Source organism: Lampris incognitus, chromosome 5 (genome assembly GCF_029633865.1).
Source record: "Lampris incognitus isolate fLamInc1 chromosome 5, fLamInc1.hap2, whole genome shotgun sequence".
Taxonomy (NCBI): domain Eukaryota; kingdom Metazoa; phylum Chordata; class Actinopteri; order Lampriformes; family Lampridae; genus Lampris; species Lampris incognitus.
Window position 1 is genome coordinate 46,567,558 of NC_079215.1, and position 25,053 is coordinate 46,592,610.

Genomic DNA, 25,053 nt, shown 5'->3' on the forward strand with positions numbered 1-25,053 from the left:
TGCCTAGACTTAGCAAGTTTAAGATTTAAAGATAATTTAGATGAATAATTCAATCTTTGGCCATTTTTTAAATATTCAATTCAACAGAAACCTCTTTAAAGAGTAACCTGACCCTTGACCATTTTAGTGAGTTTACTGAGATCTACGGGTTAAAAACCAATTGAAGGTTAAAACATGGCAGGCTGGTCTTGGTACTCTGTGGTGTTAGCATAGCAGGATAAACACAGCTGCAATTAATAACATTAATGGATGTTTTATTTAGGTGTACCAGCTCACCTATTAGCACTGACAGACATTCAGTACTAACAAAGGTTAAAAGTAATGTTAATGCTGGTTCTTTGATACACCTACAGTGCATCCAGAAAGTATTCACACCCCTTCACTTTCCCCACATTTTGTTATGTTACAGCCTTATTCCAAAATGGATTAAAGTCCTTTTTTTTCTCATCAATCTCCATACAATACCCCATAATGACAAAGCGAAAAAGGTTTTGTAGAAATTTTTGCAAATTTATTAAAAATAAAAAACTGAAATATTGCATGTACATAAGTATTCACACCCTTTACTCAGTACTTGGTTGAGGCACCCTTGGCAGCGATTACAGCCTCAATTATTTTTGGGTATGAACCTACAAGCTTGGTACACCTATATTTGGGATATTTCTCCCATTCTTCTCTGCAGATACTCTCGAGCTCTGTAACGTTAGATGGGGAGCGTCGCTGCACAGCTATTTTCATGTCTTTCCAGAGATGTTCAATGGGGTTCAAGTCTGGGCTCTGGCTGGGCCACTCAAGGACATTCAGAGACTTGTCCCGAAGCCACTCCTTCGTTGTCTTGGCTGTGTGCTGAGGGTCGTTGTCATGTTGAAAGGTAAACCTTTGCGCCAGTCTGAGGTCCTGAGCGCCCCGGAGCAGGTTTTCATCAAGGATCTCTCTGTACTTTGCTCCATTCATCTTTCCCTCGATCCTGACTAGTCTCCCAGTTCCTGCCGCTGAAAAACATCCCTGCAGCATGATGCTGCCAACACCATGCTTCACTGTAGGGATGGTATTAGCAAGGTGATGAGAGGTGCCTGGTTTCCTCCAGACGTGACGTTTGGCATTCAGGCCAAAGAGTTCAATCTTGGTTTCATCAGACCAGAGAATCTTGTTTCTCATGGTCTGAGAGTCCTTTAGGTGCTTTCTGGCAAACTCCAAGCTGGCTGTCATGTGCTTTTTACTGAGCAGAGGCTTCCATCTGGCCACTCTACCACAAAGGCCTGATTGGTGGAGTGCTGCAGAGATGGTTGTCCTTCTGGAAGGTTCTCCCATCTCCACAGAGGAATGCTGGAGCTCTGTCAGAGTGACAATTGGGTTCTTGGTCACCTCCCTGACCAAGGCCCTTCTCCCCCGATTGCTCAGTTTGGCTGACTCTAGGAAGAGTCCTGGTGGATCCAAACTTCTTCCATTTATGAATGATGAAGACCACTGTGCTCTTCGGGACCTTCAAAGCTGTAGAAATGTTTTTGTACCCTTCCCCAGATCTGTGCCTCGATACAATTCTGTCTCGGAGGTCCACAGACAATTCCTTTGACTTCATGGCTTGGTTTCTGCTCTGACATGCACTGTCAATAGTGGGACCTTATATAGACAGGTGTGTGCCTTTCCAAATCATGTCCGATCAATTGAATTTACTACGGGTGGACTCCAATCAAGATGTAGAAACATCTCAAGGATGATCAGTGGAAACAGGATGAACCTGAGCTCAATTTTGAGTGTCATAGCAAAGGGTGTGAATACTTATGTACATGCAATATTCCAGTTTTTTATTTTTAATAAATTTGCAAACATTTCTACAAAACCTTTTTCACTTTGTCATTATGGGGTATTGTGTGTAGATTAATGAGAAAAAAAAGGAATTTAATCCATTTTAGAATAAGGCTGTAACATAACAAAATGTGCGGAAAGTTAAGGGGTGTGAATACTTTCCGGATGCACTGTACATCCAGGGTGACATGTTTTTAAATTTGAGATGGTTTTTAACCTTTAGATGTAAGCAAGCTCACTAAAACTATCAAACCCAGGCTGAAAAGGCCATAGAAAAAATATACACAGGCATATCGGACATGATATACTTGAATTATTTTCCACCACGTAAGTAATTCAGTTCATGTAAGCCTAACGTTGATACACACTCCTATCAACTGTCTAGCAGCGATTATAGCCTAACTATCGAGATTCTAAGTAACTGGAGAGAACACTTTTTTTTTATACTCCACGTAGATCATAAACCCTTCAATATAAAAACAACTCATTGAAATCGGTCGAGAAATTTGAACATTATAGTGCGTTTTATCTAGAAAAACCACGGCTCCCCCGTTTACTTGTATTTGTTTATAGGCCAATTGTGCCCGGTCCAATATGGCGGCGACGTTGACATATTGCAGCAAAGGGCCGAAGCGGCCAGTGCAGCATCTACATTCACCGGCCACTTTATTAGGCACACCTGTCCAACTGCTCGTTAACGCAAATTTCTAATCAGCCAATCACATGGCAGCAACTTAATGCATTTAGGCATGTAGACATGGTCAAGACGATCTGCTGCAGTTCAAACCGAGCATCAGAATGGGGAAGAAAGGTGATTTAAGTGACTTTGAACGTGGCATGGTTGTTGGTGCCAGACGGGCTGGTCTGAGTATTTCAGAAACTGCTGATCTACTGGGATTTTCACGCACAACCATCTCTAGGGTTTACAGAGAATGGTCCGAAAAAGAGAAAATATCCAGTGAGCGGCAGTTCTGTGGGCGAAAATGCCTTGTTGATGCCAGAGGTCAGAGGAGAATGGCCAGACTGGTTCGAGCTGATAGAAAGGCAACAGTAACTCAAATAACCACTCATTACAACCGAGGTATGCAGAAGAGCATCTCTGAACGCACAACACGTCAAACCTTGAGGCAGATGGGCTACAGCAGCAGAAGACCACACCGGGTGCCACTCCTGTCAGCTAAGAACAGGAAACTGAGGCTACAATTCGCACAGGCTCACCAAAATTGGACAATAGAAGACTGGAAAAACGTTGCCTGGTCTGATGAGTCTCAATTTCTGCTGCGACATTCGGATGGTAGGGTCAGAATTTGGCGTCAACAACATGAAAGCATGGATCCATCCTGCCTTGTATCAACGGTTCAGCCTGGTGGTGGTGGTGTAATGGTGTGGGGGATATTTTCTTGGCACACTTTGGGCCCCTTAGTACCAATTGAGCATCGTGTCAACGCCACAGCCTACCTGAGTATTGTTGCTGACCATGTCCATCCCTTTATGACCACAGTGTTCCCATCTTCTGATGGCTACTTCCAGTAGGATAACGCAGCATGTCATAAAGCTCAAATCATCTCAGACTGGTTTCTTGAACATGACAATGAGTTCACTGTACTCAAATGGCCTCCACAGTCACCAGATCTCAATCCAATAGAGCACCTTTGGGATGTGGTGGACTGGGAGATTCGCATCATGGATGTGCAGCCGACAAATCTGCAGCAACTGCGTGATGCTATCATGTCAATATGGACCAAACTCTCTGAGGAATGTTTCCAGTACCTTGTTGAATCTATGTCACGAAGGATTAAGGCAGTTCTGAAGGCAAAAGGGGGTCCAACCCGGTACTAGCAAGGTGTACCTAATAAAGTGGCCAGTGAGTGTATGTATATATGTCTATGGAAAATCCTGCCATTTAGCGGCTGAAATTTTTAGCTGCTAGATCGCAGCAGGGCTTTCATTCTGTGTTTCATGCCCGTTTAAATATAACCTCCCAAAAAAATCAACATTAAGTAACTTTAATAAAAAGTGCTAACCTGAAATCAAATTATTTTTCATGGTCATGTTGAAACACATACCATAGCTGCAAGATGAAACCTGTGTTTCTCAAAAAGGTTTTCATGATTTAGGAAAAAAACAAAACATTTATATTTTTATATTTAAGACAGTAAGGACAGAAAAACTACTCATCTTACAATGGATGACATAAACGTTCAAGTAAAACAAATGAATCCTTGCAAAAGGGTTTACCTGGTGACAATCAAGACATGGTCATGTCATCTGGCCATGACTGAAGACACTGTAAGTGCTGATGTTCTTTACTTGTGTGCGCACATAGCCACTGGACTCATTCGCACCATGGAAGAACATGAATATTCACAGAATAGACAGCCCGATTGCCAACCAAAAGTCACGTTTTCCTGTTCATATAAATATTAGAGGAATGCACTCACAATATTGAACGCCCTTCCTTGAAATTCATACAGAACCTCAAAACATTTTTAATATAACAGGGAGAATAAACACAGCATGTCAGAATATTCACACCATAACAAAGGACACAGCCTGGTGAGCCACTAAATCCACTGCATAAGAATGCAATGCAGAATGCTCGCTCTCTGGAATGCACACGCTCACACCCTTTGCATGCTCTTGTTGCATGGGGTACACATCATCATCATACATCCAAGTGAATCCTCTGGTGGCGTTTCAGGTTGCATTTCTGAGTGAAGCGCTTGCCACAGGCCAAGCAGCAGTATGGCCTCTCTCCGGTGTGAACCCGACGGTGAGCCTTAAGGTTGCTCAGTTTAGTGAAGCTGCGACCGCACAAGGAGCAGCAGAAGGGCCTTTCCCCAGTGTGGATTTGAAGGTGGGCTTTGAGGTTGCTGGGGTGTGGGAAACACTTTCCACACTGGCCACAACGCAGCAGCTGCCGGGGCCCCAGTTGAGAGTGAAAGTGAGAGCCTGGGTGTGGGTCTGCAGGGTGGGGTGGGGTGGAGTTTGGGGTCTGATGGTGGGTTCTGATGCTAACCCATGGGGGACAAGTCCGGGTTAGTCCTGCAAAGTGTTTGGCACCATTGTCTGTTTGCTGGACAGAGATGGAAGGAGAAGAAGCTGGTTTTGATGTAGCAGAAGTTCTGTTGAGGGTATTTAAATTAGCACGTTGAGAGGGAGTTGTGTCGGTTGCAGTCATGTGTGTGAGACATGTTTTTTTAGTAGGCGGCTGCAGGTGTTGGATGGCTGCCTGCAATGCAATAGTCGTCCCCACTTTAGAATGAAGCTTCAATACTTCCTGCACAGTGGGTTTAGTAGAAATGTTTTGCTTGAGAACTTCCCGTCTCAACCTGTACTTCATTGAACATGATGAGGTTTGCATTCCGGGCCCAGTCATCTCTTTCTCCTCTACCTCCTTTTTCTTGGTCCCATCAGAATCTTCAACAAGCTCCTGCTTTATCACCACATCCCCCACACTTCTATTTTGTTGTCTTTCCTGAGGGGAACCTAGAGATGAAATTTTACTCCTGACTATTTGTAGGTTAGCCTGGGCTTGGTTTAATGTGACTGAATCCATGGGTTTGGGACCAGCCTGTTGTGGTGAACCCCTGGTGGTGGCTGGTTCACAGTCCTTGTCAGTTTGAAGTGTCTGGTTATGGAGTTGTCCAGGTTTTTGGAGTGTCAGTCCAGTTTGTGTGGACTCCATCTCCAAAGTCAAGATTTGTGGGGGCTCTGTAACCACGTGTGTGCATTGAGTGTGTGTGTCCTCACCATCTTCTATTAAGTTCTGGGTAGAAGAGTTCTGCGCATCCTGACTGACGACAGCTCTCAATGAGTCTTCACCATTCCACTGTGGCTGTTTCAGTTGCACATCCGTTATTTCACTCGGGCTCTGAGATTCAGATCTAGCCCCACCTATTAAATGGATGAAATTAAGCTTTACAATCTTTTTGTGGTACAGTTATTAATTAACACTTTCTTTTTCCATTGATAAACAAGGGTAACAAATATTTCATATTGGTGAAACTATTTATTCAAGATAACGCTTCACACACAATAGAATACATGTCCCACTGAAATAAGTTGCATACTCAGGCAATAATGTTATGACATCAGTCAAACTTTCTGGCAAATCTCAACTTCTCTTGCTACTGTACAAAAGTATAATTCAGCCCAAACTACTTCACTGCTCCAATGATTCTTCACCATCTTAAGTTACCAATAAGAACCAGCACATCCGCATCTCACACAGCGCATCCAAAATCACTGGCCTTCCTGCCCCCAACCTATCAGACCTCAAAAGCAAGTAAATGGTCCACAGAGCACTAACCATACCTCAGGATTCCACTCTCCCCCTTAACCCATTCTAAAAATTGCTTCCATCTGGTCCCAGGTACAGGTCCCTTACCTGGAGACCTTCTGCCATTAAGTTGAGCCACTCGCTAAACCTCTAAACTTTTGTGTTAATTAACTCTTGTCCCCATTCTCTATATATTTCATGTATGATGTACAGTGCATCCGGAAAGTATTCACACCCCTTAACTTTCCGCACATTTTGTTATGTTACAGCCTTATTCCAAAATGGATTAAATTCCTTTTTTTCTCATCAATCTACATAAAATACCCCATAATGACAAATTGAAAAAGGTTTTGTAGAAATTTTTGCAAATTTATTAAAAATAAAAAACTGAAATATTGTATGTACATAAGTATTCACATCCTTTGCTATGACACTCAAAATTGAGCTCAGGTTCATCCTGTTTCCACTGATCATCCTTGAGATGTTTCTACATCTTGATTGGAGTCCACCTGTAGTAAATTCAATTGATCAAACATGATTTGGAAAGGCACACACCTGTCTATATAAGGTCTCACTGTTGACAGAGCATGTCAGAGCAGAAACCAAGCCATGAAGTCAAAGGAATTGTCTGTGGACCTCCGAGACAGGATTGTATCGAGGCACAGATTTGGGGAAGGGTACAAAAAAATTCTACAGCTTTGAAGGTCCCGAAGAGCACAGTGGTCTCCATCATTCGTAAATGGAAGAAGTTTGGATCCACCAGGACTCTTCCTAGAGCTGGCCTCCCAGCCAAACTGAGCAATTGGGGGAGAAGGGCCTTGGTCAGGGATGTGACCAAGAACCCGATGGTTACTCTGACAGAGCTCCAGCATTACTCTGTGGAGATGGGAGAACCTTCCAGAAGGACAACCATCTCTGCAGCACTCCACCAATCAGGCCTTTATGGTAGAGTGGCCAGATGGAAGCCTCTGCTCAGTAAAAAGCCACATGACAGCCAGCTTGGAGTTTGCCAGAAAGCACCTAAAGGACTCTCAGACCATGAGGAACAAGATTCTCTGGTCTGATGAAACCAAGATTGAACTCTTTGGCCTGAATGCCAAACATCACGTCCGGAGGAAACCAGGCACCTCTCATCACCTTGCTAATACCATCCCTACAGTGAAGCATGGTGGTGGCAGCATCATGCTGTTGGGATGTTTTTCAGCGGCAGGAACTGGGAGACTAGTCAGGATCGAGGAAAAGATGAATGGAGCAAAGTACAGAGAGATCCTTGATGTAAACCTGCTCCAGAGCGCTCAGGACCTCAGATTGAGGCGAAGGTTTACCTTTCAACATGACAACGACCCTCAGCACACAGCCAAGACAATGAAGGAGTGACTTTGGGACAAGTCTGTGAATGTCCTTGAGTGGCCTAGCCAGAGCCCAGACTTGAACCCCATTGAACTTCTCTGAAAAGACCTGAAAATAGCTGTGCAGCGATGCTCCCCATCTAACCTTACAGAGCTCGAGAGGATCTGCAGAGAAGAATGGGGGAAATACCCCAAATATAGGTGTGCCAAGCTTGTAGCTTCGTACCCAAGAAGACTTGAGGCTGTAATCGCTGCCAAGGGTACCTCAACCAAGTACTGACTAAAGGGTGTGAATACTTATGTACATGCAATATTTCAGTTTTTTATTTTTAATAAATTTCCAAAAAATTCTACAAAACCTTTTTCTCTTTGTCATTATGGGGTATTGTATGTAGATTGATGAGGAAAAAAGGAATTTAATCCATTTTGGAATAAGGCTGTAACATCACAAAATGTGGGGAAAGTGAAGGGGTGTGAATACTTTCTGGATGCACTGTATAGTATGTGTACATGTATTTACTGTATGTGAGGCTCTATACATTAGGTGAAAACAAATATCTTCTCATAGGACAATAAAGTATCTATTTATATATCATGCACAAACTGTGTCATTAAACTATACCGACTGAATAAGAGAAAATAATTAATATAATATTTTGGTTACTAACTACATGGGCTATACAAAGCCTTACAGCATTACCATTAGCCACTGTATGACTTTCGGACATGTTCAAACATGAGATATCCAATGTAATGAATGAAATGAAATCCAATGCAAATATGATTGCTTTCCAACATATGTACAGAAGCATGATGCCACAAGAAAAAGAAAAACACAGATTTGATTGTTTTACTTTGAATTTTTACACATACTGAGACAAAAATGTGCCAATGTCACTTTTCCTGAACGATATGCAGTTTTTGTATCAAATTAAATATCTAATACAAATCTTTCAATGAAATACCTGCATCTTATCTGGAAAAAGCAATATTGGGACATTTATATTGCACTATGTTTGAAAATATGTGTTAAAGTAAAACAATCATATATGTGTTTTACATTTACTTGTGAAATTATAACTGTGGACATGTTGCAAACAATCACATGTGTATTGCATTTCAAAATGAATCATCATGCCGATTACATTTTCTAAAGGCAAGATTCCCATTCAACAATTAGTTAAGGACTCAAGATAAACTAAAACAAGCCAAATTTCCTGAAGAAAATATGCATGCTTGCTTAAGCTTAATTGTAAATTCAGTGTAAGATTAAAAGAAACTTTAAGCGCAATGTGACATCATCAGTCCCTTTTAATCTAGGAGATCCAAACATTGCTGTGATCCATTTATAAGAGAACGTTTGTGGAGTAAAAATAAATAAATATCTCAAAAGTGTTAGGATTATCAAAATATAACAGAGGCACACATAAGACTGAAATGCTGGTCTGGGTGCTGACCTCTATTGTCCAGCGATGTTATTAACAACTGCTAATAAAAATAGGGAAGATAAGCAAATTCAATTAGAGAGGTAGCGGATCCAAAGCTGTGTAGCCAAACTGATTTGGAACGTTGTTGGTCTGCAGGTCATGATGTCACAATATGACCAAAGTAAAAGACTTCTTTGAGGCATTAATTTTTGAACTATAATCATAAATCTAAAACATCACAAAGTAACAGTACATTTTTAACACTATATCATGTTTATTGACTTGAGTTACAGCAAGAATGCATGTAAAAGCTGTGGCTATCAAGAGTTTGACTGCAAGGGCTCTCAGTTACTGTGTTTTTTAATACATACATCTGGGGGTGTGGTGGGGGTGGGTCAGGAGTCAATCTTAGGTAAGATGCAAGGATATGTCATGCTCTCTGTTAAACATGTTGACAAAAATCAACCCTTTGTAAAACCACCATCCCTCACCTTCCATTAATGGCCCTATCTGTTAATGGCACTATCTGATGTATATATAGAAAGAAATCTAAAACAGATATTTAAAGTCTATCCATACTAATGCTTGTGGACACTGTAGCAAATTAATATTGTAATAAAATTAATTCTTAACAGATCAAAAGTATATTGAGAAAAGAACTACTAAAAAAAAATATGCTGTCATAACCAAAAGGGGAGTCTTCCCATGCCCCTTCTTTTCCCCAATTGTACTTGGCCAATTTTCCCATTCTTCCAAGTCGTCCCGGTTGCTGCTCCAACCCCTCTGCTGATCCAGGAAGGGCTGCAGACTAGCACATGCCTCCTCTGATACATGTGGAGCTGCCAACCACTTCTTTTCACCTGACAGTGAGGAGTTTCACCAGGGGGACGTAGCACGTGGGAGGATCATGCTATTCCCCCCAGTTCTCCCTCCCCCCTGAACATGCACCCCGACCGACCAGAGGAGGTGCCAGTGCAGTGACCAGCACACATACCTACATCTGGCTTCCCACCTGCAGACACGGCCAAATGTGTCTGTAGGGACGCCTGACCAAGCCGGAGGTAACACGGAGATTCAAACCGGCAATCCCCGTGTTGGCAGGTAATGGAATAGACCACTACGCTACTTGGATGCCCCCAAAAGGGGAGTCTAATCACAGAACTAAACTATAGGCCAGAACCATGTTTTTCTAAGGTCTGAAGTAGTTTTTGAAAAAAACCTGGAATGAGAAAATATTTCATAACTAAGCACATGTGTGACTGTTGTCATGCTGTCCCTTCCAAACCTCAACATCTATCTTAACCAATACACCCCCCCCCCCACACACACACACATACATACACACCCTTCAACTACCACTGGGGTGGGTGTTTATTTTGTGTCAGTCTGTACCACTAAGAAACGCCTCCTGAAATGTCACTGGTCATTTTATGCTTCAAGAGATCTGAAATTTCACACATATACTCTTTTAAAAGTTGAATGGATTTTATAGCTATAGCTGTCTAAAATGACTAAAGTACCAAAAAATTCCACTAAAGACATAACAAGGAAGTAAGAATGTGAGAGCTCTCTTGCTGAAGCAAACACAATAACTATAGAAAATGAAAAGGATACCCAATCAATTATTTCTGTCAAAGTGGGTGGTAGATTTTACAAGATGATGTATTTGGTTAGTGCCGACTATTAATTTCCCCAATGGGAAGGCGATTCCATTTTTTTTTTCATTCCATTCATGCTTATCAAACTTCTTTCACACCAAAATCCTGTTATTGTCCTGAGTTTCTTGGGATTATTGATAAAACTCACTTCCACCCTGTTAGGGCTTAGGCGAACGCGCGGACCCAAGGAGGCAGGAGACAGTGCAGTGGTGCAAAAACGTTCTGGCCGTTTGTTTGTTTATTTCTTGACCAAACTCTCCCCCTTGCCATTTCCAGATCCAGGACCTCGTTGCTTCAGCCCAGATCCTGGGAAGGCGCCAGCCTGCCTTCAGTCACCGCCTCCTGCCTTTTTCTGTTGCCGACCTTTTGGCTAAGACGAATAAACCCGTTTTAGCACCACTGCACTGTCTCCTGCCTCCTTGGGTCCGCGCGTTCGCCTAAGCCCTAACAGAATTATCTGGCCAAGTGGTAAAGACTGAACCAGGCTTTTATGGAGGAGAGGTGGGTGATTGCACATGGGGATCAGGTGTGCCTTGCTGCACTCAGCCCAGAAGTAGGTCAGCCCCGCCTCCATGTCGCAGCCCATCCTGCAGGTACTTGGAGAGAGGAGGAGGAAACACTCAGACCATAACACACCCTGCCAAATTGATTCTAGCTATTTCCTGGAAAGCCCCATTTAACATACACCAAACAAATCCTGGTGTTTTAGTTGCATGAGACCCCATCCTGTCCTCTATTTCATCAACTCTGTTTTAACTGGGTTTGAAACTTGGTGAGTGGATCAGATTATTTCAATATTTTGCTATTATTCAAACATTGCCAGTATTTGCACAACAATAAAGTTGCTTTTTGCCTTTTTTATTACATTAGTTTTTACAGTGGAATATTTTGGCTATTAAAACATGAAGTAGTTATCGCTGATTTCAAATTTTTAAAACTGCATTTTTAATTTTTTTTTTAAGTTAGTGCAAGTCCCAAGCCCGTATAAATGGGGAGGGTTGCGTCAGGAAGGGCACCCAGCGTAAACCTTTGCTATATCAAATATGCGGATCATAAATCAGATTTCTATACTAGATCGATCAAGGCCCGGGTTATCAACAACCACCACCAGTACTGTTGGCCAGCAGGGTGCCGTTCGGCAAACGAGAAAGGGAGGGGGAAGCCTTGTCCAGTGGGAGAGGAGGAAGAATAGGAGTGTGGAGGTGAGAGTCAGAACTTTGATTGTTGGCACTACGACTGGTAAAGGGAGAGAGCTGGCCGATATGATGGAGAGAAGGAAGGTAGATATACTGTGGGTGCAAGAGACCAGGTAGAAGGGGAGTAAGGACCAGGAGCCTCAGAGGTGGGTTCAAATTCTTCTATCATGGTGCGAATGGGAGGAGGAATGGGGTAGGGGTAATTCTGTAGGAAGAGTATGTCAAGAGTGTGTTGAAGGCGAAGAGACTGGGACAGAGTGATGAGTATGAAGCTAGAAATCGAAAGTGTGATGATGAATCTTATCAGCGCATATGCCCTGCAAATTAGGTGTGAGATGGAAGAGAAAGAAGAATTCTGCAGTGAGTTGAATGAAGTGGTGGAGAGTGCACCAAACGAGGAGAGAGTGGTGATTGGAGCAGACTTCAATGGGCATGTTGGTGAAGGGAAAGGAAGTGATGAGGAGGTGATGGGCAGGTATGGTATCAATGAGAGGAATGTGGAAGGACAGATGGTGGTGGATTTTGCAAAAAGGACGGAAATGGCTGTGCTGAATACATACTTCAAGAAAAGGGCTGACGTATAAGAGTGGAGGAAAGTGCACACAGGTGGACTATAGCTTATGCAGGAGGCGCAATCTAAAATGCATTGGAAACTGCAAGGTGGTGACAGGGGAGACCGTAGCTAGACATAATTGGATGGTGGTCTGTAGGATGACTTTGGAAATCAAGAAGAGGAAGAAAGTGAAGCCAGAGCGGAAGATCAAATGGTGGAAGTTGAAGAAGGGAGACTGTTGTGTGGAGATCAGGGAGGAGTTAAGAAAGGCACTGGGTGGTAGTGAAGAGTTGCTGGATGGCTGGGCAACCACTGCAGAAACAGTGAGGGAGACAGCTAGGAAGGTACTTGGTGTGTCATCTGGACAGAGGAAGGAAGACGAGGAGACTCGGTGGTGGAATGAGGAAGTACAGCAAAGTATACAGAGGGAGAGGTTGGCAAAGAAGAAGTGGGGTAGTCAGAGAGATGAAGAAAGTAGGCAGGAGTACAAGGAGATGCAGTGTAAAGCAAAGAGGTAGCAAAGGCATATGGTGAGTTTTATAAGGGGCTGTACACTAAGGAAGGATAAAAGGACTTGTACCGATTGGCTAAATGGAGGGACCAGGCTGGGAAGGATGTGTAGCAGGTTAGGGTGATTAAGGATAGAAATGGAAATGTGCTGACAAGCGAGGAGAGTGTGTTGAGAAGGTGGAAGGAGTACTTTGAGGGGCTGATAAATGAAGAAAATGAGAGACAAAAGCTTGGATGATGTGGGGATAGTGAATCAGGAAGTGTCGTGGATTAGCAAGAAGGAAGTGAGGGCGGCTATGAAGAGGATGAAGAGTGGAAAGGCGGCTGGTCCAGATGACATACCTGTATGCATGGAGGTGTTTAGCAGAGATGGCAGTGGAGTTTTTAACGAGATTGTTTAACACAATCTTGGAAAGTGAGAGGATGCCTGAGGAGTGGAGAAAAAGCATACTGGTACTGATTTTCAAGAATAAGTGTGATGTGCAGAGCTGTATTAACTACAAAGGTATAAAGTTGATCAGCCACAGCATGAAGATTAGATTTGATATACTTTAATGATCCCCATAGGGAAATTACGCTCTGCATTTATCCCATCCTAGCTGTGTAGCTAGTAGCAGTGGGCAGCCACTGTGCAGCGCCCGGGGACCAACTCCTGTTCTTCTTGCCATGCCTCGGTCCAGGGTACAGAAAGGAATATTAACCCCAACATTCATGTCTTTTCGATGGTGGGGGAAACCGGAGCACCCGGAGAAAACCCACCAGACACGGGGAGAACATGCAAACTCCACACAGAGGATGACCTGGGATGACCTCCAAGGTTGGACGACCCCAGGGTTTGAACTCAGGACCTTGTTGCTGTGAGGCGAATGCACTAACCGCTGCGCCACCATGCTGCCCTGAAGATATGGGAAAGCGTAACTGAAGCAAGGTTAAGAGAGGTGATGATTAGTGAGCAGCAGTATGGTTTTATGTCACGAAAGAGGACTACAGATGCGATGTTTACTTTGAGAATGTTGATGGAGAAGTATAGAGAAGGTCAGAAGGAGTTACATTGTGTCATTGTGGATTTAGAGAAATCATATGACAGGGTGCTGAGAGGGGAGGTGTGGTATTGTATGAGGAAGTTGGAAGTGGCAGAGATGTAAGAGTGGTGCAGGACATGTATGAGGGCAGTGTAACAGTGGTGAGGTGTGCGGTAAGAATGACGAGATGGGTTCAAGGTGGATATGTGTTCACATCAAGGATCGGCTCTAAGCCCTTTCTTATTTGCAATGGTGATGGACAGGTTGACGGACAAGATCAGGCAGAGTCTCCGTGGACTATGTTCACGGATGACATTGTAATATGTAGTGATAGTAGGGAGCAGGTTGAGGAGAGCTTGGAGAGGTGGAGGTATACACTGGAGACAAAAGGAATCAAAGTCAGTAGGCTCAAGACGGAATACATACGCGTGAACAAGATGGAGGACAGTGGAATGGTGAGGATGCAATGAGTAGAGATGAAGGTAGATGAGTTTAAGTACTTGCGTCAACTGTTCAAAGTAACGGGGAGTGCAGAAGAAGAGTGCAGGCAGGGTGGAGTGGGTGGAGAAGAGTGTCAGGAGTGATTTGCGACAGAAGGGTACCAACAAGAGTTAAAGGGAAGGCCTACCAGATGGTAGTGAGACTAGTTATGTTGTATGGTTTGGAGACGGTGGCACTGACGAAAAGACAGGAGGCAGAGCCGGGGGTGGCAGAGTCGAAGATGCTAAGATTTTTGTTTGGTGTGACAAAGAAGGACAGGATTAGGAATGAGTATATTAGAGGGACAGCTCAGGTTGGACAGTTTGGAGACAAAGCAAGCGAGGCAAGATTGAGATGGTTTGGACATGTGCTGAGGAGAGATGCTGGGTATATTGGGGGAAGGATGCTAAATATAAAGCTACCAGGCAAGATGAAAAGAGGAAGGCCAAAGAGGAGGTTTATCAATGTGGTCAGGGAGGACATGCAGGTGGCTGGCGTAACAGAGGAAGATGCAGAGGAGATGGAAACAGATGATCTGCTGTGGCGACCCCTAATGGGAGCAGCCAAAAGTAGTAGTAGTAGTAGTAGTAGTAGTGTTTTGTTAAAAAAAATCCCCTTTGAAATTATTGGCAGAATCTTGAGTGGAGAGGACTGATGATGTCATAAATTATTCTAAGCTCCTCATAGACATACAATTCAATTAAAGTAAGCACAAAACGTTTCTTTAATAATTTCAGCATTTTCTGTGCTATTCCAGTGACTAGTCACTTGCTGTAGTATAGCTGCCTACACTGACTTCTGAATGGAGGGTGAACTTACTGCATAAACCAACATTTAAGATTGCATTATCCAAAGGACCAGTTTTTCCTCGAATATTGTCCCTCCCAAATCCAATCACATCTCATTGATTATATGGAACATTAAAAACATTTCTCAAGATGGCAAAAGTACTGTTCAAACTTATAATCAAAAGATCTTCACTTTTGTGATTTTTTTTCCCCAATGTCTTTAAATCTGTCCTCAAAACATATTTGATTAAGTATATTTACATTATACATATTCTGATACAGCATAAAAAAGCTGACATGCACAACCTGATCAAACTGCCTTTGAGAAACAGTTTAAAAAGGACCTAACACATAGAACATAGAAATATCTTATATTCTTTATGCATATAGATTTTTTTCTATTGTGTTTTTCACCCCTCAGGGAAATTTACTTACACGGTAACCATAGAAAAAAAAATCAAGAATAATAATGCAATACAGCAGAAAAATGCTATCAAATGGCCACATTGGCATTACATTCTTTTAGGGGCTGATGTTTAAAAAAAAAAACAATCATGGAAAAATACATTTTAACAAAGTCAAAATGTTTCTATGCATGCTCAATAATCTATGTAAGAAAATCAAAGAAAGCTGAATCAGTTCATCTGGACACAACGTTTATTGAGAGAAACATGTTATCACTCATCTATATGACCTCTTCAGTCTAAACTGACTGCAGGTATCCCCACCCAAATAAACCATACAGTTGCATTATGACCAAAACCAACAATCAGTTTCTTAATATGCAAACAGGCATGAGCATTAACTGGAGTTTCAATGGTCATGTGTACTATTCACAGAGGGATTTGGGAATGTTTGTAATCACAGCACTGTAAAATGGTGACAGATGTACTCTTAGCCCCCCCCCCCGGTTTAGGGACAGATGTACTCTTAGACACCCCAGTTCAGGGATGGTTGCTCCCTCTTCACATAGATGGCCTCTTTGACTCTCCGTTCAAACCAGTGTTCCTCCCGATCAAGGATGTGCACATTCTCATCCTTGAAAGAGTGACCACTGGCCTGTAGATGGGTGTAGACTCCGGAGTCCTGGCCCGACATGTTAGGTCTTCTGTGTTGTGCCATCATCTTGGCCAGCATCTGTTTAGTTTCTCCAATGTACAAGTCACAGCAATCCTCCTGGCACTTAACAGCGTATACTATATTGCTCTGTTTGTGCCGGGGGGCCGTGATCCTTGGGGTGGACCAATTTCTGGCATGAGCATGAGCATGCATAAAGACATTTAGACTGAAGAGGTTGCTTAGATGAGTGATGAAATGTTTCTCAATCAAAGTTATACCCAGATGAACTGATTCAACTTTCTTTGATTCTAAGAGCAAAGATTTGTTTACGTGTAGTATGTTCTAAAAAAAATGTACCCACATAAATTAATGCAGCAGAATACTCACCATCATGGCTAGGAGCCCACCTTCCCTCATGCTCAATAGAACAAGATGGCTGATCAACTTCTTCCTCCTTCACTTCCAAAAATGGCCTCAAGCTGTCTTCTTCTCTTGTCTACATTCAACAGAGGATACATAAAATGTATCTGAAGTGTACTAGTTGATCATTGTGTGGATAGTTTTCCTGTTTGACAAAATGTTGTGAACAGAAATGCTGATCTAGAGCCACTGGCAATCGTTCCATGGGCACATCATTTTTGATCATGTGAGATGGAAATTTGGTCTTTAGATAAGTGTTTCTTTACTGAGATTCTTGCGATTCAATATTTTACTCACCTGTGATTCTGTCACAGGGCTGAAAATGGATGAAAGGTTATCTGTCTCTTGTTCTGAATTAGACATCCCTTCTAGTCCAGAGATTCTTGTCCACCTGTCCACAAAGTGGTCCTCCTGCTTTAAGCCAGACCCCCTCATCACACCTAAACAAGCAACCAAAGCAGACATAATAACCCAGATACTGTTTGTGATGGCTCAGGGTCTTAAAAATAACTACACCTGGATTAGTCAAAATTTGGCATATAGTTATAGAAAAGTATTTTTCTCCTAAAAAAAAAAACATCAATTGAGTCTATTCTGAAAGTATGCATTTTGGTTGTGGTTTATTGACACAGGTGTAAATGCTGCAAACATGTCCCAAGTCCCAACTATATGGATGTGATACTGCAAATGTGGGGAAAACCAACTTGGCATGAGACAGACATTTTTACTTTATCAAACGTTTTGTTGTTAATAGCGTTGTACTTACCATGTTGCAATTCAGTAATCATTTCTTCTGCCATGTCAGCTGACACTTTTACATCAGCCTTTCCACAGTCAACACACCTGTCTTTCCTTGCCATTTCTTTATCACTAAGATTTCGTTGGGCCCACTGAAGCTGCATCTGCAGTGATTCCACTTCCTGGCTCCTGCGCCTCACCTCCTCCATGAGGCCCCCCTCCACCAGTCTGGTCACCTCGTACATGGCTGTCTTTAAGACCGTCTCCAGCACTTCTGAAAGCTGGGACTGGAATGTGACGACGAGGGTATCCAGATCTGACATGATGGACAGTCAAGTCACCGAGTTTGAGAATACAATCTCCAAAGCACACGGAAAATTAGTTCGTGTGCTTGTGTGAGTGAGAGATAAACAAAGAATGGAGAGGATACACCGTTATTGTTTGCATGTCAGATCCGAGGCATCAAAATAAAGGAAAATGCGACCCTGCTGACGTATCTTGCACACCACGATAAATAAAAAACATTTGTCCAGGATCACGGCAGCCAGATATTACTGGAGGTGTTTAACGTGCATACAATAAAACAAATACTCGTTACGTATATCAACATAAAAACGCGTGTACAACTGAGAGGCGCTTCCAATTGTATCGTGTGGGATATTCGTATAATCGCTCCGTTAGTAGTCACTGTTAGCTTAGCAGGAGCAAGCTAACGAACGTTCGTTGGCGAGCCTTTGGCAGCTATTGAGAAGACCCCAAACTCCTTGGAACCGGCAGCCTGTTGTATTCGTGACGTGTTTAACGTCGCCTATCAATTTTGCGCGGCTATCAACACATTAGCTCCGCATATGTACACACAAATAAGTAGCAGCCTAGCTCGCCAAGTTTCTACCTGACGTTCTGTTATCGATCTTGACGTCACCAGCAGCGAAGTACGGTGGCCTGCTTCTAGTTTCGTGTCGGAACAAAACGCGTTTTGGGAAGTGAAACCCACTGGCTGCGCCAAACCAAAACAAGTGGCCATCTTGCGTGCTGTATGTATTATCCAGTGCCACAACGAGTCCGCCTTCAATTCGATCCTCTTTAAATCTTGCACGTAGTAAAGAGTACACGTCTCCCTTCAGAGAAAAAGAGAAAATAAATAACAATGGAAAACGGGTACTGAAAAAAACTTGTACCCTCTCATAGTTCACTACTCCCATCACACAAACGAACATGCAGTTTCACTGACCTTCGATGCCAGTGTGGTCATTAATAGACTTAAAAATAACGTCCTACTGCTGGTATTCGTCACCAAAATTTTCTCATTAAAATTCCCATAAAAAAACAAACTCATTATTGTTTATTGTATTTAACTTATCTGCTCTTCTTTGTGGACAACTAGTATTGGTCCAGGTTGTGCAGTCAGTGTTTAGTAGTCTAATTTGTACAGGTTTTTAACTAACTGCTCCCTACGTGTGTTTTAATGTTTCTTACCAATAAAATACTCAATTTGTGATATTCGAGAAATCTACAATCTGCTGATGTTTCCTATTTGTGTGATCATGAACTTTCACGTTGTTGTTTTTTTTGTCACACTTCAACCCGTTATTCCCTGAATTAATGAATTCCCTCACCAAAACAACTCGAAAAGAAAGGTTATGGCCACACTGTCTTTCTCATGCTCTCCCCTTTGGAAGATGACATCCACCCTTTTGTGTTTTTCTACAAGGTTTGGCATTCACAATAGCGTCACAGATAACAACGCCTACTTCTATATCCTATTGCTTATTTTGAGTTGAGTTTATCTTAAATACATTTCATGTCATTAACCTTTAGTTCAAAATCAAATCAAATCAATTTTATTTGTATAGCCCAATATCACAAATTACAAATTTGCCTCAGTGGGCTTAACAGCAACACAACATCCTGTCGTTAGACCCTCTCATCAGATAAGGAAAAACTCCCTAAAAAACCCTTTAACAGGGAGAGAAAATAGGAAGAAACCTCAGGGAGAGCAACAGAGGAGGGATCTCTCTCCCAAGACGGACAGCGTGCAATGGATGTTGTGTTCACGCAATTTACATAATACAACATTGAAAAGGATAACAGAATTATAATGAACATAAAATTTATGAAGAACATGATGCACAGGATGCCAAGCAGTGTCCACGTGCCAACGGAGCAGTCCAGGACCCAAGCCACATGACCAGCATCATCATGTAATAAGAAAAACTTAGGTGAGGAGTGGAAGGGCAGGCAGCATGCAAATGGCGGCCACCATCACCACGGAGACCTGGGAGGAGAACCGACTGCACATGCATGCAAGAGAGACTCACATGACACCATTCAAACACAGAAAAAGAGAAAGGAGAAGACATTATTCAGAGAGAGAGAAAAAACATTTTAGAGAAGAGAACAGTTTGCAATAGTCATTAGCCATAAGCAATTAAGTCATCAATTCGTCATAATCTATACTCGATAATCTCGTCGGCAGAAGAGTGGTTGGTAAATTCATTGAGACAGAAAACCAACCCGCCATCCAGTACAGGTTGTGAAGCACTCAACTTAAAGGCAACTAATTGTAAACTAAGGCAAAAAGATGAGTTTTAAGTTTGGATTTAAAGGATTCAACAGACTCCGATTGTCTGATGGCAGCAGGCAGTTTATTCCACAAAAATGGAGCCCGATAGGAAAAGGCCCTGCCACCAGCTGACTTCTTTTTAACTTTGGGTACACACAGGAGCCCTGTATTTTGAGAACGAAGTGCTCGAGATGGCATGTAAGGTTTAAGGAGATCAGACAGGCAGGATGGAGCAAGCCCATTTCGGATTTTATAAGTCAGCAGAAGCACCTTGTATTCTGATCTAACATGGATAGGAAGCCAATGAAGGGAGGCAAGAATTGGTGTAATATGGTCAAATTTCGTAGTTTTAGTTAGGATTCTAGGAGCAGCATTCTGAACCATCTGAAGACTTTTAGTACTAGAATGTGGCAGACCTGAGAACAGAACATTACAGTAATCAAGTCTGGATGAAACAAATGCATGTATTAGAATCTCTGCGTCAGCCATGGAGAGAAAAGACCGAATTTTAGATATGTTACGTAAATGAAAAAAGGCAGTCTTGGTGATTTCTTTAATGTGCTTATCAAAGGAAAGGCTGGGATCAAATGTAACACCAAGATTTTTGGCTGCCACACTTTGTGAAACCACAGAGTTGTCGATTGTTATCGTTACTTGATCAAATTGGTGTCTGTGTCTAGCAGGGCCAATGACTAGCATCTCGGTTTTATCTGAATTTAAAAACAGAAAGTTAAGTGACATCCAGTTTTTCACAGTAGCCAAGCAGGCCTCTAAGTTAGTGATTTGAGTATGATCATCAGCCCTTATAGGCACATACAGCTGAGCATCATCAGCATAGCAATGGAAATTTATTCCGTAACTGCGTATAATTTGGCCAAGAGGTGTAATGTAAAGAGAGAAAAGTTGAGGGCCAAGTACTGAGCCCTGTGGCAAACCATGTTTAATGTCAGAAAATTTTGATATAATATTATTACAGCAGACACAATGTGTTCTTCCAGATAAGTAGGACTTAAGCCAAGAGAGAGCTAAGCCAGAGACACCAAAATTACAATTTAATCTATCCAAAAGTACACAGTGATCAATGGTGTCAAAGGCTGTACTGAGGTCCAGTAGCAGAAGCACGGAAGTGGAATCAGAGTCGATAGCCAGTAGAAGATCATTTACCACTCTGGTCAGAGCAGTTTCAGTGGAGTGACAGGGCCTGAAAGCCGACTGAAAAGGTTCATATAGATCGCTTTCTTTTATATGGGTCAAAAGTTGTTGATACCCAACTCTCTCTAGTACTTTAGAGAAGAATTGAAGATTAGAGACTGGCCGATAGTTATTAAGAGACCCCGGATCAAGGTGAGGTTTTTTTAAGTAGAGGTTTAACCACAGCTGTCTTAAAACTGCTGGGAACAATGCCAGTAGTAAGAGATAAATTAACGATGTCTAACATTGTAGGTCCAAGAAAAGGCCAGAGGTCTTTAAAAAGTTTTGCTGGTAAGGGATCAAGTAGGCAAGCAGTTGGTTTAGAAGCTGACACGAACTTAGTCCAAGTATCAAGTGAGATAGTCTCAAAAGCTGTAATAACTGGAACTGACAGTGACTCATTGTGTAGATATGAATTTAGTATGACAGGATCTGAAGGAGTAGATGGAGTTGAAGAACTAATTTTGTTTAAGATCTCCTCAACCTTATTGCAGAAAAAATCTAGAAATTCATGGGCTGTGAATGGTGAGCAGCTAATAGACGACTGCTTTTTAGTAAGTTTAGATACAGTGTCAAAGAGAAATATGGGGTTATGTTTATTAATATTTATTAAGTGAGAGAGATACGATGTTTTTGCAGTAGATAAAGCACGCTTGTATTTCAATAAACACTCATGCCATGATAGGTAAAAATCTTCCAATTTTGATTTTCGCCATTTACGTTCCAGTCTCCTGGAGGTCCGCTTAACAGCACGTGTCTCATCATTAAACCAGGGTGTAGGCCTCCTTAGTCGCCTAGCTCTGGTAGTGAGAGGTGCAACTGAATCGAGGAGACTAGAGAGGGCCACATTTAAGTCACTAGTGAAATTTTCAACAGAGTCATTTACCACAGTGAAAGGAGCCAAGACTTCAGGCAGCTGCTGGCCAAATGCAGCTACAGTGGAGGGACCGATATGGCGAGTGGCAATTTCATCTGTGCTGACATTAACTGGACAGGCCAATAATGATTCAAATTTGATGAGAAAATGATCAGACACAGCAGATGTGGTTGGTAAGACATTCAGATCAGAAACAGCTATTCCTTTAGATAAAACCAAATCAAGGGTGTTACCACTGCAATGAGTCGACTCTTGAACAAACTGAGTGAACCCAAAAGTATCAACTAGTGCCAGAAAGGCTTTACTTAGAGGATCAGCAACCTTATTCAGATGAATATTGAAATCACCTAGAATTAGAATCTCATCAGAGTAAGTAACAAGGCCTGAGACAAATTCTCCAAATTCTTCAAGAAATAACGAGTAACAGCCAGGAGGCCGGTAGAGTATCACAATTTGGACTGAGCCGAGTCTATTCATGGCTGAGGGAGATGGACCAAGAATAAGAGACTCAAAAGACTGGAATTTAGATTCAAGTCTAGAAGTCAGATTGAAAATAGATTTATATATTAAGGCAACACCCCCGCCTTGTTTATTTGCCCGAGCTAAATGGGCATATAGTCCATGGGCCAGAGCCCAAAATTTCCTATTTCGGTACACTCAAGGTGGCAAAACTTACTTCTAATTTTTGAAAGGATCCATGTCTGTAGATGATATTTTGGTATGATAACCATTCCTGAGTGGCAGCTGTATCACAGTTATCAGCTCATGAAGTTAACCACCCGCTAAACTAAATTGCATTTTAGACGCTGGTGCATATCCTGGTTTAGCCTCATGGTCAGGACATTTTTCAATGTTCTATAATATTGTCTTTGGTATCATTTTAAAGGGGACCTTCTTAGCTTTCATTCAAGCCCTGTTGTGGATATTTCTCACAAATATAGAGGTCACTTGAGCTCTTCAACCCGTCAATAACACACATCTTTCTGCAATGTTCGCCTAAACTATATACTTTCTTTTAGCCCTGTGGCATCTAGGAATATCAGGGACACAAAACACAAAAACTGGAATACTCACAGGACTGTAAAGATTCAGGACATGTGTAATATACCCATACTATTTCATTGTGTGAGGTGATTGTGAACCTTAAATTAGAAGGGCATTATTACTAAGAAACTAACTAGACCAAAGCCAGTTAGTCCATGGGTCAGATCAGATAACGATATCACCCAAGGTGACACAACTTCACTGGTGCCATTTTATTTGGTACACTAACAGAAGTAAAATAATACATGATAACCTTTCCAAATGAGCAGCTATTTCATTTTTCTTTCAGGAAACCTGTTTCTGTGCCTCTCACGATTGTGTATTTGCCCAGATTTTTACAAATATAGCATTTCAACACCCCTGGTACTGATTAGCCTAGCTTACACTCTGGGACAGTTCTTAGTTGGCCAACAACCAAGGATAACCAGTACTGTGTACTTCCATTCATTGTGCTAAGCTAGGTTAACGTGCAGCCAGATAGCTTTCTACTAAACACATATAGAGGAAACTGTTATCTATCTTCTTGTCTCACTGTGGAGAAGATTGTAAGCTAATTTCCCATAATGTTAGCATGTTCTTTTAATGTATATGTTAATATGATTAGTTAAAGTGGCTACGAGGAACTTTCATCTTGTGTTGATTTTAGCGGCCTCATGTGGACAAAATACAGCTGTTGCATAGCAACTAGGTAATGTATCTATTTGTGGCTATGTAAGATAAATAATGGTAATATGACGCTGGTGAAGCAAAGTAAACTTTGTTTTAGTGGTGTTCATACACCTAAGTTACAAGTATTTGTTTGTATGTGGCAGGTGAAAACTGACTGAATATGGCCACTGGTGAACAAGCAAGTTTTTACCCAATACCAAAGCGCCCACGGGTGGAGTGCATTATCCACTGTTCTGATGATACAGATAAGCTGGTTTCACTACAAAGTGTCGACTCATGGAGAACTCTGCTCAGGGCAGCTCAGATACGAAATCATGCACCAGTTTTGAAACTGGCAAAAGACATTCCTGAGGGACAGATTCCAGCAATCTACTACCACAGAAAGTGTCGCAGTATCTTCACTATGAAGCAAATTCTTGATGGCCTCCTTGCAAAAGAAAAGAAAAGTTGTGTCTCTGCTGAAGAGAAACAATCTAAGAGAGTAGCTCGACATGCTCCAAGTACATATAGGACTTATGATGCAGAGTGCATATTTTGTCAGAAAAACAGCAAATATTCCAAGAGACAGAATACGAGAGAAGTACTGGTGCAGTGTCGAGAACTGCGAGCTGATGCAAAGATCAGGAGTGCAGCCACAAAGAAAAGGGACAGCAGAATCCTTGCCATTGTGAGTAGAGACCTTGTAGCAGCTGAAGGGCACTACCACAGGTCATGCTATAGACTTTACACCAAAGAAGAGGTTTCCAAAGGAGAGGTTGCCAGCAATGAAGATTATGATGCTGCAGCCCAGTATGAAGCTGCTGTGAATAAGGCATACAATGAGCTGTTCCTCTTCATCAGGATGGAGCTTTTTGGCAATCCTCAAGTGATGACAATGACTGATCTCTCTTCTAGACTGGTAGCTTCAATGAACTCCCAAGGCATTGCCCAAGTCAAGGAATCAACCAAGAAGCACATAAGGCGAAACCTGGAGAGTGAGTTTGCTGGAGCCTTGCAGATATTCCCTGATGAGAAAGGAAAATTCCTCCTCTATGCCGATAACTTGTCCATGAGGGAACTTGCCAAAGAAAATCAGTCTCTCAAAAGGGAGCTGCAGACCCTGAAAAGTGTCAGTGCACAAGATGTTATAGCCAAAGCAGCCATCAAATTGAGAGCAGACATTAAAAGTCAAGATGTTCCTCAAACCTGGCCGCCTGAAGTCAAACCAGAAGCAGAATGTCCTACCATTCCAGAGTCGCTCATTATCTTCCTGTACTCTCTACTCACAGGCTCAAATGATCCTGATCATGCATCCCAGAGAGTGCAGTGCCTTCTGCAGTCATTTGGCCATGACATAGTATATGCAGTGACATGTGGAAATACCAAGCCTTCCAAGCACATTGTTCTGCCATTCAGTGTCAAATCGTTGACAGGAAATGTAG

General features: G+C 42.2%; 1 protein-coding gene across 2 annotated transcripts; it reads right to left on the bottom strand.

Moving 5' to 3' along the window:
• Positions 1-3,679: 3,679 nt before the first annotated feature.
• si:ch73-109d9.3 (zinc finger and SCAN domain-containing protein 21) lies at positions 3,680-18,334 on the bottom strand. 2 transcript variants are annotated; one of them, XM_056280611.1, is made up of 5 exons: positions 17,317-18,334; positions 16,848-16,990; positions 16,518-16,626; positions 13,124-13,208; positions 5,578-5,703 (listed from the first exon to the last, which is right to left on the bottom strand). In XM_056280611.1, the coding sequence occupies exons 1-5, from the start codon at positions 17,609-17,611 to the stop codon at positions 5,694-5,696; spliced, it is 642 nt and encodes a 213-aa protein (XP_056136586.1). In that variant the 5' UTR covers positions 17,612-18,334; the 3' UTR covers positions 5,578-5,693. The 2 variants fall into 2 exon arrangements, with proteins under 2 accessions (XP_056136585.1, XP_056136586.1); XM_056280610.1 differs by lacking the exon at positions 13,124-13,208 and having other exon boundaries at positions 3,680-5,703.
• Positions 18,335-25,053: the final 6,719 nt, after the last annotated feature.

Coding starts and splice junctions, on each gene's coding strand:
- si:ch73-109d9.3 (XM_056280610.1), bottom strand. CDS start 17,611: ATGTCAGATCTGGATACCCTCGTCGTCACATTCCAGTCCCAGCTTTCA. Junction 16,627..16,847: donor GCCCTGTGACAGAATCACAG/GTGAGTAAAATA, acceptor TGTTGAATGTAG/ACAAGAGAAGAAGACAGCTT. Junction 5,704..16,517: donor GTGGGCTCCTAGCCATGATG/GTGAGTATTCTG, acceptor TCCATTTAATAG/GTGGGGCTAGATCTGAATCT.